Consider the following 15169-nt stretch of genomic DNA (forward strand, 5'->3'; position numbering starts at 1 on the left):
AACCAAAAAGGCAGTGGAGATCACCAAAGGAGGAATAGACAAGACAACAGCAATGACAGCTGAACTCAGTGGAACCAGCAGATGAATAGAGATAGTATTCCAGCAGATCTTTGAAACAACCCAAACCTCTGTACGACGACACTCCTGAATACAACTCTGTAATCTTCAACTGCCGTCACAAATTTTTAACAGTTTGATACTTGCGAGAAGATGATTATCTGAGAGGTACGTCACAGAACTGATCTAAAATGCAGCCATTTCTAACTGCCGTCCATATGCCAAGCCCTAGAACAGCAGGGTCTCGAAATTTGCAAAACACCCTGCCATTATGTTAAAATCTCCCTGCCCGACGGCTAAGACAAAAGTGAAATGAAGTAGGGGATTTCAACCCCTACATTTCAAGGGGCAGTTTTTACATGTCAAAAAGAATACTAACTGATGTAGCCATTAAAGAAAAATAAATTACAATGCACTAAAGTATTAAGATTAAATGTTAAAGAACGTGAGTTAGAGAAACTGTTCAGTCGATCAAATTAATGATATGCAAAGAGGTGCTAAAGATCAAGCAGTGACTCTTCTCTACGGGTATGTTTCTATAATAAGGCATATATAATAACCAATTATACCAGTAACTAGATATAAGTCTGTTTCAAAAAGGATTTTCATTTGCTGTGGATTGTTAGCCATAACAGCTCAGGATTTTTTCCACTAAATAAAAACACAGAAAAACTTTGGAATCTGGAAGAAGCTGGATTTCCCCTCTACACCCTCAGAAAGGAGGCTGTAGATAGGATTATTCACATTCTGGAATTTGATAGGACTATTCCCAAGACACGTTCAATATCGCATTCTGGCAGTCTAGTCACTCGATTTTCTATTGGTTGTTGCAGGTTCATGTGTGTGGGTGTGCATTTGAACAAGGCGAAGCTCATGATTGGAGTAATTTTAATTTATTAAAGACCCTCTGTTGTACCTCGGTGACTGATATGTCAATATTTATTTCCTCTAAGTGAAGAGGACAGTTTTGCTGTATCTTCATTAGAACCCTTAATTTAAGTGCTGATTTCAGGGTCAAGTGTAGGGGCAATAGGTCGAGTGCAGTCGTTTATAGACCACTTTTTGAAGTGGTGGTATAAATCGGGTCACCTCTTCTGAATATTTCTTCTTTTGTTTGACGTTGTGGGGGTGAATTCTTAAACTGTCAAACAGCAGTATACTTGGATGCTGCTCTTCCAGATGAAATATGATTGTAAGCATTAAGTATCCTGTAGTGCAGTGTTGGCTAACCAGGTGTTGTGAAACTAAAAGTCCCAGCATACCCTTCCAGCAAACCCTTCCAGCAATAAACTGCTATATATTGGCAAAGCATGCTGGGACTTGTAGTTTCACAACACCTGGAGTGTCACAGGTTAGCTAACACTGATCTAGTGGTCTCTCTGAGGATTTGCTGTACCAGAGGTGAATGAATCGTTGGGAACACCTGGCAAATTGATGGATACTTGTGGGCATGAGGAGATTCCCTCCCCCCTCCCCCCACAAAATGGAAAATGGAGGCTGGGTTGATTGGCCTGGAGCAGTTTTCAAAGCAAGTGGAACTGTGTTATTTGAGGTGTACCTTCACAGCACACACCTCCTGTGTGCAGTGAAGGTGCAGTGATATGCATGTGTGGTGTAGATGTGCGGATGCGTGCGTGTGTGATGTAGATGTGCGGAGGTGTATTATAAAAGGTGAGGAGCAGCGTCAGCCTTTTATATATAGATAGTGACATATAGTTACTTCAAATGCATTTCAGTACAATTATCTGTTGTGTAGCTCTTTACTGCCACCTAATGTTTCAACACACACATATGAAGGTGAGGAGCAGAGTAAGCCTTTTATATAGATGTAATACAGTGATACAATCATAAATATAGAGGGAAACCATATATAGCTGCTCACTTTGTAATAATGCTTGTGTTAGGTACATTTATGTTATTCCACTAAAATCATCTACATACTCAAGTTGTATCTTTTTGCAATGTTTAATAAAAAGTTTTATTATTTTGCAAGTATTTAGTGGTCCATTACTATATATTGAAGTTTAAGTATTCAATTGTTTGACATGTAGTGACTCAGTCCTTTATATTTATAAGCAACCCTTATCGCGATATCACATCAATGGATATCATCAAAAGAAAAGAAAAGTGAATGGTATGGAGTCAATATAAATCAAGCCCTGCTGGAGAATAGAAGAATACTCTCTCGTCAACATGCTATATACAAACTGATTGCTTTTCCCACAAAGTGGTTCTTTAACTCTTTTATTTATTTTTTATTTCAAACACCATACAACAGCTACAACTTGTGGAACAACTGTTCCTAGTCTCATCCTGCTTCTAAGCTGTGGGTCACTGCCCAGTATTTGCAAAGGCGTGTTTCTAAATATGACTGTGTAAAGAAATGCAGCTGTATATAGAAACACAGTGAGTAAACTGAAAAGAAAGATTCTTACATACATCCCAACTCCTACTTACTGTCACATTTCATTGCATTACTTACACCCACTTACATTAGTTATCTAGCCAACTCTAAATATCAGAAACTGTAAGTGACCCAAACTTTTCTAGGTATAAAGGAGAATGTTCTGGGGAAAACAACATTAGTAGTTTCCTCGTGTGAAATATACATATTTTTGTTGTACAATACAATACACAATAAATACATTTAACGTGATTTAAATGGTGAACAGTGTTTTTTTTTTTTTTTTTAAACCATTTATACATTTTAATCATGAAAATACAAAATGGTACATTCCTTAACTTCCTAAGCATAATATTTTACATACTGGTGATGCCTAGTAAAATACAATATCATTTAATTATTTAAAGCATAGATTTAGTTCAGTAAATTTACTCGGTAAAGTAACTCAATCAGTGCACTTCAATTAAAATAGCAGCAATAATAAATTGCAAGTGTCATTACACTTTCCTCTACCTGCTTTATTATTTATTAGTGAATGCTTGTATTTTTAGAGTGTGTGTGTTAAATATAGCATAAATTCCAGTAATGAATGATGGGTTAAATTTTACCAAGCTTCTTCCTACCCTAGCCTAAGGCCCGGCAGCTTCTCCATGCTGCCTTTTTTCCCCAGGACTCGCCCTTTTAAAATGGTGGCAGAGAGACATGGTAGAACACTAGCCAAGTACTGCCACTCCTCGTTTCTGTCCGAAGCACTGAGAACAACCGGAGGCTCTAACACACACTGCTGGCTGAGTGCTCACATAGTGCCTGTTCTAATAGGAGAAACAATTGTGTATACAATTATAATAGGACTCCAAGCTGGGTGACAAGTAAAAGAAGCCACGTGAAGGACCCGGGAAATAGGTGCAGGGGAAAACACTGTAGATTATAATACACTGAAACTCGACAGAGCAATGCACATTGCCACTTATTAATAAATGCAATGTTTAGATAAATAATGTTTATGTGGAGAATGACTTATGCACATATGTTTGTTTGACTAAATATTTCTTGAAAAATAAAGTTATGGTTATAAATAGGGTACAATTTTATTTTATTATAGCACCATGGAAGCAGTATCTCTTAGCAGATTTGACTGCTTATATCAGGCTTGTCCAACCCACGGCCCAGCTCGCCTGTAAATGTGGCCCAGCAGGAGTTTTGGTTGTGGCAAGGGGGCAGCGCTGTTAATAAAAAAAAAAAAGAAATCAAAAAAAATCCTGCAAAGAAAAAAAAGAAAAGAAAATACTTACCTTGCGGTCACGTCAGCTGGTACTCTGGCTCCCTCCCTTGTCTCCTCCTCTGTGCGGCGCTCGCAGTGAATGTCGGGCGTGATGTCATCACGCCCAACATCCATTGCGGTGCGCTGCACAGAGGAGTCACCCGCGCAAGAAGAACAATCAGCAGCAGAGAATTGGAGAAAAGAGAAGAGGACGGGAGAACAAGCTGATTAAAAGGTAAGTTAAGGGGGATTTTTTTTTATTATTTCAACGGACGCTGACCAGTGAATAAAAGTCTCCTGGTCCTGGAGCATCATGGACCTTATCTCCCTGCTACATACTTCTACTTGTAATACTAATGGGGCATTATATATTATTCTCTTTGGCCCATTATAAGTTGTTATCCCTTAACTAACATAGTGGTGTCATTAGCAAAACAGGTCACAATTTGGGGTCACAGTAGTGTATATGTCAGGTACCGCAGGCCTGGTCAGGGCATCCTGATATACAATGCCTGGCTTAAATGCACTTTATTGATATTGCATCAAAACAATACAAAAAGGGATTATAGTATAATAACTAGAGAGGATTTTTTGAACAGGGCGATTGAAAGGTAAGTATAGGGGGATGAGAAAAAAAAGTGATATATATATATATATATATATATATATATATATATATGTTAACTATGTTGTTTTTTTTGGATGATCAGCTATCGTTAGGGTTAGTGTATTTTATGTGCGGCCCAAACCAACTCGTCGTCTTCCAATGTGGCCCAGGGAAGCTAAAAGGTTGGACACCCCTGGCTTATATCCTTTGCTAAGGAGATATAATCAAGAAAAATGACCTGTGCAAAGACAGTGAAAAGTGCAAAGTATAATGAATTAGATTTTTTGTCATCTGACTAAGAGCATCATCACCCAAAGATAAGTTGTTTTGAAGATCAACTAGAACACCATCTTGTTTTTGCTGCTGGACCCAGATAATTCAACTGTCATTACTGTTGCCATCTCTATTCCTCCTTTGGTGACCTCTGCTGCCTCCTTGGCGACCTCTATGGTATCCTTGGTGGTAGCAGCTGCTGCCACAACTTCTGCAAACATAAGGAACAAATATCCTGGATCTGTAGGACCTTAACCCAATCAAAATACCTTTTGGATAAATGTGAACGCTGACTGAGTGCCTGGCCTTAACGCACAACATCAGTGCTCTTTGTGGCTGAATGGATGCAAATCCTCGCAGCCATGCTCCAAAATCTAGTGGTAAGTATTCACAGAAGAGTTGAGCCTATTATAGCTATAAAAGGGGGACCAACTCCTTATTAATGCACAGGGTCTTGAAATGAGATGTTCAACAAACATGTGGTGGTGATGTTTAAGTGTTCACACACTTGTGGGCAAGAAGGGAGATTGAGTGAAAATATATATATATATATATATATATACACACACACATATACACTCCTGGTGGACATGGATAGGCCCCTGGATTGACCACAGGTGGAGCTAGACATGGTTCCTGTCACAATACCATGGATAGGTCTATAAGCATTTCCCACAGCATCCGCAGAGAATATGTGTTGTGAGACGGGGATAATAAAGTGCTGAGTGTGTGTCTGATACACAGCAGGTGCAGTACATGTGTGCCACTACACTAAAGAAGAAATAACATTTAAGGTTCCAATGGTACTTTGCTCTATCTCCTTCCTCCCATTTAACAGTGATTCCTGTTAGTTAAGGGTGCCTAGACACAAACATATGCCGAGGAGGAGGAGAGTGAAGAGTGAAAAAAAGATTCTGATTTGACACAAGGAGTAATTTAGAGTTAGGAGTAAATTTAGCTAGATGATGCAATTTTGCACCTTAGCAAAAGCATGTTGCACAGCAAGGGAGGCAAAATTAAAAATGTGTTAACAAATTTCGATATGGAAGCCCAGCGCTAACTAGCTGGACTAAATTACAGTGCAAAAATAGAGTTGCCTAGCAAAACCAGAACAAAACCAAGCAGTATTTTCTTTGCCTGCAAAAAAAAAATGCATTTGTACCACAAAGTGATTTGCACACTCTAGCTGGATTTACTCTGAAGTCTAAATGAGGCCCGAGAATGGAACCTATTATATCAGAAAACATGAATTCATGGACATTGTGCGTTCAAAGGATAAAGGAGCTCCTTTAGATAAATGCTAGGGGAGGTACAAAATAAACTGGATACAGTCCATTAAAACATCAAGTCAGCTCCTTTAAAAAACAAAAACAATAAAAAAAAAAAAAAAAGCAACCTCAATTTTATAGTTAAAATATCTAGGAGAAAGAATGTTAAGCATTTGAACAGACTGGGGAAATCATTGAGATATGTGAAATTGGTCTAACTTGCCAGTTTCATTGTCTAGTTGAATAAAAAAACAAACCTGAAAATGAATATATTATTATAGAAATTAAACTTACTTTTTCTTAAGCTTTACTTTTTCTTAAGCTTTACCTATTCTTTATATCAAAGTGTTTTTGCTTGACCTTTATTTGGCATTCTAAAAAGACCAGCTTGAAACTGTCCTTACTTAAATTACAAAAGTCAATTTGGCATAAAAGAGTAAATTATATTATGCTCAGAGGGCTTATGCAATAAACTCCCTAGTTAAATTTCACAGTATTTGACAAAACATTTATTTATATAGCGCTAGCATAGCAATTTATTTATATTTCGTAGCACTTTACAATTGGTTTTCCGAATACAAATATTTTATGGTGGATTATTTAATATCCATGACAGTTCATACAGGTCAGTTTTAGAACACTAATTTTCTTTCTGCTACATAGAACGTATTTCTCCAATTTTAGGAGTGCATTTTGTAAAATTACAACTACAGTGTTGAGTATAATTTCTTTTAACTCTCCGTTTACATAGCCCTTAATATTTTCATTTGCTGTTCTGTTATATAACTTTTTGTATCTGTTGAAAGGCTCAGTAAGAGAAAAAGATGGAATAAAAGACATTTTAAGTTTATGCAAAGAGTCAATATTTGCAGTGTTGACCCTTCTTTTTGAAGACCTCTGCAATTCGCCCTGATATGCTGTCATGCTATCAACTTCTGGGCCACATACTGACTGATGACCACCCACTCTTGCCTAATCAATGCTTGGAGTTTGTCAGAATTTGTGGATTTTTGTTTGTCCACTTGCCTCTTCTGCCTCACAGCACTGGGGTCATGAATGTGATTCTTGACCATGGCCTTAATTGTGTGGAGTTTGTATGTTCTCCCTGTGTTTGCGTGGGTTTCCTCCGAATGCTCCAGTTTCCTCCCACACTCCAAAAACATACTGGCAGGTTAATTGTGTGTGTGTGTGTGTGTGTGTGTGTGCGTGTGCGTGTGTTGGGGCATTTAGATTGAAGGCTCCAATGAGGCATAGACTGATGTGAATGAGTTCTCTTTACAGCGCTGCATAATTAGTAGCGCTATATAAATAAATAGATGATGATGATGATTGACCACAAGTTCTCAATGGGATTAAGGTCTGGGGAGTTGCCTGGCCATGGACCCAAAATTTAGATGTTTTCATCCCCAAACCACTTAATTATCACTATTGCCTTATGGCAAGGGGCTCCATCATGCTGGAAAAGGCATTGTTCATCACCAAACTGTTCTTGGATGGTTTTGAGAAGTTGCTCTTGGAGGATGTTTTGGTACCATTCTTTATTCACGGCTGTGTTCTTAGGCAAAATTGTGAGTGAGCCCACTCCCTTGGCTGAGAAGCAACCCCACACATGAATGGTCTCAGGATGCTTTACTGTTGGCATGACACAGGACTGATAGTAGCGCTCACCTTTCCTTCTCCAGACAAGCGTTTTTCCAGATGCCCCAAACAATCTGAAAGGAGACTCATCAGAGAAAATTACTTTAACTAAGTCCTCAGCAGTCCAATCTCTGTACTTTTTGCAGAATATCAGTCTGTCCCTGATGTTTTTCCTGGAGAGAAGCGGCTTCTTTGATGGCCTTCTTGACACCAGGCCATCTTCCAAAAGTCTTCGCCTCACTGTACATGTAGATGCACTCACACCTGCCTGAGAATCACTGACCTGATGTCAGCTGGTCCTTTTGTGGCAGGGCTAAAATACGGTGGAAATGTTGTTTTTGGGATAAAGGTCATTGTCATGGCAAAGAGGGATTTTGAAATTCATTGCAATTCATCTGATCACTCTTCAAGAGTCAAGAGTCACATTGCCATCAAACAACTGAGGCAGCAGACTTTGTGAAAATATTTGTGTGTGTCATTCTAAAAACTTTTGGCCATGACTGTACATTGTTTTTACAATAATTAATTGTAATGGAAATGTTTTGTTCCAATTATTATTAAACCTTCACATGTACCCATGCAAAGGAAATGCAGTTTAAGAACTAATCCAAGTCAGGAAGTGTAGTATGGAATGCACTTTCAGAAATATTGCAGTATAAATGACCAATTTCTAAACACTAACTTAATGATTTTCTTTTCTTCTGCAGAAAAGTAAAAGTGAAAATATTTTTTATTTTTATGTTCTATCATTGGGTAAATAAACTTCTGTGGTATGCAGTCCTCAGAGGTACCTTCTGCTCCCTCCCTTCTCCTCCTTCTAGGCTTCAGAATAACCATTATTTTTTGAATGATGCTTCCTGTGAGATCTGTTTTTCAATCATTAATTTTACTCTGCAAATAAAACCCAAATTTTCATGCTTCCATACACTTTGTGGCCAAACGTTTCTGAACACTAGATATTTATCTACCTTTAACACCTTCACTGGAGTGGACTGTTATAACGTTTATCTGCTAATGTGTGTTAGGAGACATGCTAATATTGTTTACAGGTCAACAGGTAGTGGATGTTGGATTTAGTCATCTAGTGCTCGGAAACAGGCAGAGAGTTCCTAGGTAGCTATAGCTACTAGTGAGCAGTCCTATATAGGATTTACTCTGCTCACTCCATTTGGAACAAATATTTGATGTTCATTTATATTAAGCTTGTGAACATTCAGTTTGCTTATAACCCAACTCTAGAGTCGAGGAGGCCTTTAACAGCTGTTCCTAAGGAAGATAACATTGGAATTCCCAAGGAGAATAATTTTAAGATTGAAAGAAATTCTAATCTTTGAAGAAGTACAATTGGAAAAAAAATTACTTTATCAAGAAGTCCTTGATTTAAGCTTTTACAATTTATAGATTATGTTATGCAAAAATATACATGAAATACGAACCATTGTGATGTGACCACCATAAAAGCAATGACAAAAGCAAATGACACTGTCTTCTTGTGAAACCATGTCCAATTAAATTGTGAAAAAGAGAAGCAGAGAAAGGGATATGAAAAAGCTTTGATATCCATAGTCTTGAAGATTCAGCTAATAGCAGAATGTTTTCTGTTTTTTTCAGTGCAACCCAAACTGTATATGGATCAATTTATCACCATTGAGTCCTCTTCATTGGAAGGATGGGCATACCAATGAACAACTTTAACAAACTACTATGAAAGATCTGCAACAAGTCAGGTTTCATCCGTTCAGAGTTACACTGGACATATTTTTACAGCACATAACATTTATTAATTTAACCAAGGCTTTTGACACTATCAATACCCAAAAACTGTCAAAATATTGTCAGTATATGAAATATATGTAGCGCAGGCGAACATATCTGTTCTCACATGCGCAGTAATGGTGAAAGACTACATCTCTCGGCAGGCTATTGAACTGGAAGAGGAGAGGAGAGCCCACGCACAGAACAAATGATCGTTTACAAGGTTAGGGGAGAAGCTGAGCCCAAATGAAAAAAGAGGGAGCAAGAAAAACAGAACTGGCTGAGAAGGGTGTGTATCCCTGTAATATCGCTTGGGAGATAAATAGAGGGAGTAGAGAGGCAGGACAGAGACAGAGGTCTGAAAGAGGAGTGAAGTTTGAGAAGAGGAGGTAGCAGTATCTATTAGACTCCTATATAAAGAGCAGCCATATTGGTAAATAGGAGCAGCTGGTGAGGGCAGTACACCCGTCAACTGGAGTCCTGTCTGGAAAAGGCCATCTTTGACTCAAAGGCTGATTGCTATATGGATAAGTAACCTCTTATTATTTGTTTATTGATTTACCAGGACTGTGTATTATACCAGTAATCAGATAGGGACTAGGTGGGAAGGCCTGAAGAGTGTAATGTAAAAGAACCCTTTTGCTGAACTGAGATAATATTAACAAGGGATTAGTGCAGGGACAGTTAGTTAGCGAGCAGAGACAGAATTATATATATCAGAAAATGTGCACGCTACCTCACCATCCTTTCAGCCACACATAAGTGAATTCATAAGCTGCGTTGTGAGGAGCTAACGATATTGAGGTGACTATTTGGTCAACTCTAAGTGAGAGATAATGAAATCCAAAGTGTAAAACATATGTCCTTTTAATGGTGGAGAAAGGGAAGTCTACTAGAACCCGTGTAATGGAAGGAAAAGTAGTAGAACTACAAGTGATTTATTGTGATACTGGGTCAAACCCACAGCAGTAAACCTGAGGGAGTAGAACATTTATTTGTGAGCAACTCATACTGAAAAAAACGGCATAATCATTTATGTCTATTTATGCTGTTGAACGTACTTCATGCTGATTAATATTAGTATTATATGCCAGATAACTAATTAAAAAGAGGTACCTCTTACTTGTAGGATAATAGAGAGGAAAGAATATATATGTATGATAGTATAGGTATTCGTTAGCACTATTTATCGATTATATATAATTGCTTGTTTAAACTACAAATTATACTTTTGATTCAAAATACTAGAAAACCCCTTTAGAAGCTTATACCTCACTAATAAGTGTGCCAATGTGGCTTCTAAAGATAATTTCCATGTGATATTGCTCATTTGTGTGTGCCTTTGGACCAGTGAAGGGGGGCGGAGGGTTCCTTGGTCTTGATTTGGTGCTGCTACAATCAGGACACAACCCAAAAAAGACCCTCCAGTAATCAGAGCAAGGTGGAGGCATTGTGTAATCTAGAATACAAGGTAGTGAATTCATTTGCAGACCACACACACACAAATTGATATATACACCCCAACCGTGAAAAGCGGTGTTACATATATATGGACCTTAAAACTGGTGCATGATGACAGGGTAGTGGGGTCAAACAAGAATTGTGGCGACAGTACTGCTTATTACTCTTTGAGACATTTTTCATCTATTATGTCTGAATTTGCAGTAGAGTACAAATCATTTATAGTACTGAAGCAGACATTTCAATTAAAATAGGTTACAAGGCATGGCAAAGTTCCTACAACTTTCACCATAGAGTTGCAATATGCAGATGACCAGGATGTCAAAAAAACACTTAAAAGCAGACCTAAGTTCTATCCTTTATTAGTACATATAACATGCTTGATCTTGAGCAGACTATTAAAAAGATCCAAATACCTTACAAACCAGTCCCACATGGCGTTCCTCAGCACCCCACCTTACATATTATCCACAATGATGTCCTTGATCATTTCTTTGTCTCTTGCCCACTGTGCAGAAAAACATACTGCCATCAATTTGGAATAGTAGCACAATATAATCAGTGCCTCGGGAGTCTTTACTAGGTTAAAGAAGAGACTGTCTGAAAACCATGACCACTAAACAATATTTTTTTTTTTAGAATATCAAGCTGTAATCCTCTATTATACCATGTTATCTGGGGCAGAGATATATGCTAGAGTACTGGAAGTTTTCCAATAAGTGGTGACTACAGTGCATAAGTGTAAAGTCTGTCACCACCAAATAAACAGCCAACTGCAATACTGTGTGGCTCTCTTAAAAAGCGTCCGGATAAAACAAACAAAAAAAAATATAGTGTACAAATTCAACTGATCGCAAAACTGCAATATTCTTATCGTGGTCACATAGGATTAAAACATTGATACATTTATTCTGTGCAGCATAGTGCCTCCCAAATCTGTTATTTAGTATTGAAATGGAGAGGAAGCAGAGATCTGCAGAGAGACAACCGCTTTTCTCAGCAGATTCTTTGCGAACTATGTAAAAAGTAAAAAACAACTGTACTCATTATGTATCTTATAAAGGCATACAACCTGCTTGAAGGTTTAACGGCAAGTATTCAAAGGGTATAAAATAAAAATGTTAAATGCATTTTCCCCCAATTTGCAAGGCTAATTAAAAAAAGAATAAGTTATTAACTGTTTATTAAATTATGGTTGCTTTATATATGCAATTTTCAGTCATTTCAACCTATTAAAGCAAACTTCAAGCTTGCAGTTTGGGAGTGAAATAAAATGTACACTAACTGCAGTATCCTGGAGGAAGAAAATCTTGAGAGTCACCACAATTGTCAAAGTTTTTATCAGGATGGATAGACCCTGTTATCCAGATACCAAATACCTGTCTTCCAAAACAACTACAAGACCATCTGTCGGATCACCAACTGTGAAAGAATTGTCCTTAGAATAAGAAAACTGTAGGAGGATTGTCCATGAGGGGAAAGCATAATATAGGAGAGATCTCCAAGAAGTTGTACAACCTAAACAGCAGCTTAAGGAGAAACTCAATTAATAGGCCCAACTCATCTATTACGTAAGAATAATCTCATCATTTACTGCACATATTGCTATAGAATCTGTAAATCACATATTGGTCTTCAATACCATTTGAATTTCCACAAGTAAATAATCTTTGCGATCAGGAGGACATTATACTCAAATTGTAAAAGTCATTTATGGACAATAAAAAAAAATGTGGGCCCACACTACTTCTCCTTTGGTCAAGTGTGCCTACCTGACTGTCTAGTACATTTCAATATGTGCACTCAGCTTCCTTGACTTTGACCCCAGCCTGTAAAAAGGAGATGTTCCTACAATTGTAGGTCCATCCTGATCACCCTCCTCATTAAATGTTTTAGCTTTTTTCCTAAAATACTGCTCAGTTTATCTTAATTTAGGACTTAAATTAGTCATGTTAGGAAGGAGACATCGTGATAGATCATGATTCAGGAAAGTAAGGCAAAACAATGAGTACGTTTTTTCCTGGACAAAACCATTTAGTTATGCAAGAGGTATTAATTTAGTTTATTATTTTGCACATAACTTAAATACTGACTGTTTTTTCAGACAGCACACAAATACTTGATAACTTTATGTTTACACTGCAATTTAAAGCCGATCTTTTACATGCCCTTCCTCAACTATAAATCTGTCCCATTTTAAATTTAGCTCCCCCTCCAATGCAACATGGTTTTGCCAAGATGCAAAGTTATGCTTTACTTTCCTTAATAAATCATGCCCATCATGTTTACATTACAGGCATCACTTCTTGTGTGCTTGAATATTTTAGAATATTGGTTGAATAGCAACCAGAAATGTACTTTCCTGCTAAAGTGTAAGGTACAAAATGAGCCCCAATAAAAGTATAGCAACAAGGTTGCATTTACAGCACCTCAGAGTTCAGGTGCTCTTCAGAGGCTGCGTGTTCACCTTTTAAACTCCTCTATAAATGCTCCTTCACCACCAGCTCATTTAAATAATCCTATCCTGCAAATTAAATCGAATTTTTCCACTTAAATGCAAAACTAGGTAATTTATGTGCTTAATCTTATTTTATGGCTATGTCCCCGATCTGCCCAACTCCCTTTAGACGGTACAACTGTTTGTTCCCATGCATGTGATTAACTGTAAAATGGGTGCATTTGTGCATGTTACATCATAAAACAGTATTTCCACTGCAATTTTATAAATGACCGTTAGTGAATTGGGATGTGGAACATAAATATGGCAGTGCAGGAAGGAACTTCTAAATATTTTTTTTTCTTTATAAATAGAAAATGTATTGACAGTCAAACAAAAAGCAAGCAATTAACCCTCATGTACAACATATAGATAATTTTCCCAGGTTTAGTTCCACTTTAAATAAAAATCCATTATGCAGAAGTCACTCCAATCATCTATCAACATTCCAAATAATATCCTCATCACATCGTAAAAATATATACCATAATAGCAAGGTGACATCACAAATTGAACTTCAGTTCCTGACTAAAAAAACAAACCACATCAATGACCAAAATAAAGCCATTGTAATATTTCAGCTCTCAGGCTCGGTTCCAAACGAGCTGCACGGTTGATACAATACCCGACCTCTTTCCCTGCACCTCTTAGTCTGAAATTGTAAAAATGAGAGTCTGCCTTTCTGCTTCTACAAATGTTCAGCCTCCTTCCCCCCCCCCCCAATGACCTAGTTATACCCCATAGAGTGTGTTGGAATTCCACCCCAATAGCGATAAATAATACGTTCACCCTTCTCTTTCCACCCATCAGTAATTAGTACCTTGACAAGTGCTTTAAAATTTGTCTCTTGATAATTCCAGCCATCCCAGAGCTAATTGTTATGCCCGATGTTCCTCCAGCCTCTAGTCCTCCACCTGCATCCCGGCGACCCAGTTGCAGCTTTCTCTACCATAGAGAGGCATCAGTCCTAAAGCTGTGACGGCAAGTGTTCCCTGGAAACCACCAAAGCGGCAACGCCATCTTGGTACACTCAAAATGGTGCCTGTTATCTTACGGAAATCCTAAGGTATAACAACACTGTAAACACCTTTCCCCCTGACAATTGCAGCTGTATCACAACGGTAGAGTGACAACTAGAGTGACAACTGCAATTAAACTAAGTGAAAACTAAACAACCACTATCTTGAGCACAGTCAGCAGTGGCAGGAGCATAAGAAACTGAATTTCATAGAACACCAAAATATCATATATAAGTATATGCATCTGCTAGATCCTGCGTCTCGCTATTATATGTTATAGAGAACCCGATTTCCGGGAGGTTTCTTTTTAATCCTTTATTTGGAAAGCATTGAACATATTTTGCACACCTCTGCATTCATTGCACCATCTAGTGATCAATATTGGAACTTTTGAATCAACCGAGTACTGTAAGCACACATGTTGCTTGAGAGTAGAGATGGGCGTGCTCGGTTCCCCGAAAACCAAACCCACCCGAACTTTGGGTATCCGAGTACCGAGCCGAGCTCTGCCGCCCGCTCGGAATCCAAATCGAGGCCGAACGTCATTGTGACGTCGTCGGATCTCGGGGTTCGGTTCTCGCGATACCATTTGACAGAGGGAGAGAGCAGGGTGTAGTCACAGGCTGATTAGAACAGGGATAGAGAATACAATATTCTGATTCCAATTGTGCTAACAAAAATCGCTAGAGAAGAGAGGAGGATAGAGGAGGTTTTTTTTTTTTCAATATTTGGCACTCAAAGTGCTTTTGGGGTGTCCCCCATAATTGTGCATAAATATTTTTGGCTGTCAAAATTACTGTCTGTCAGCAGTATCTACCAAATAATTTTTAGCACTCCCCAGTGCTTTTGGGGTGTCCCCCATAATTGTGCATAAATATTTCTGGCTGTCAAAAGTCATATTTGTCAGCAGTATCTACAAAATAATTTTT

The 15169-nt window shown here is 38.1% G+C and overlaps 1 protein-coding gene across 1 annotated transcript in view; it reads right to left on the minus strand.

Annotated features, from left to right (window-relative positions):
* Positions 1-14396, minus strand: part of LOC142138799 (bridge-like lipid transfer protein family member 3A) — an 89659-nt gene extending 75263 nt beyond the window's left edge. The window contains exon 1 of the mRNA XM_075195758.1: positions 14042-14396. Coding sequence (XP_075051859.1) covers positions 14042-14085 — 44 coding nt within the window. The 5' untranslated portion in view covers positions 14086-14396. The remainder of the gene's footprint in view (positions 1-14041) is intronic.
* Positions 14397-15169: the final 773 nt, after the last annotated feature.

The sequence above is a fragment of the Mixophyes fleayi genome, chromosome 2, assembly GCF_038048845.1.
Source record: "Mixophyes fleayi isolate aMixFle1 chromosome 2, aMixFle1.hap1, whole genome shotgun sequence".
NCBI classification, from domain to species: domain Eukaryota; kingdom Metazoa; phylum Chordata; class Amphibia; order Anura; family Limnodynastidae; genus Mixophyes; species Mixophyes fleayi.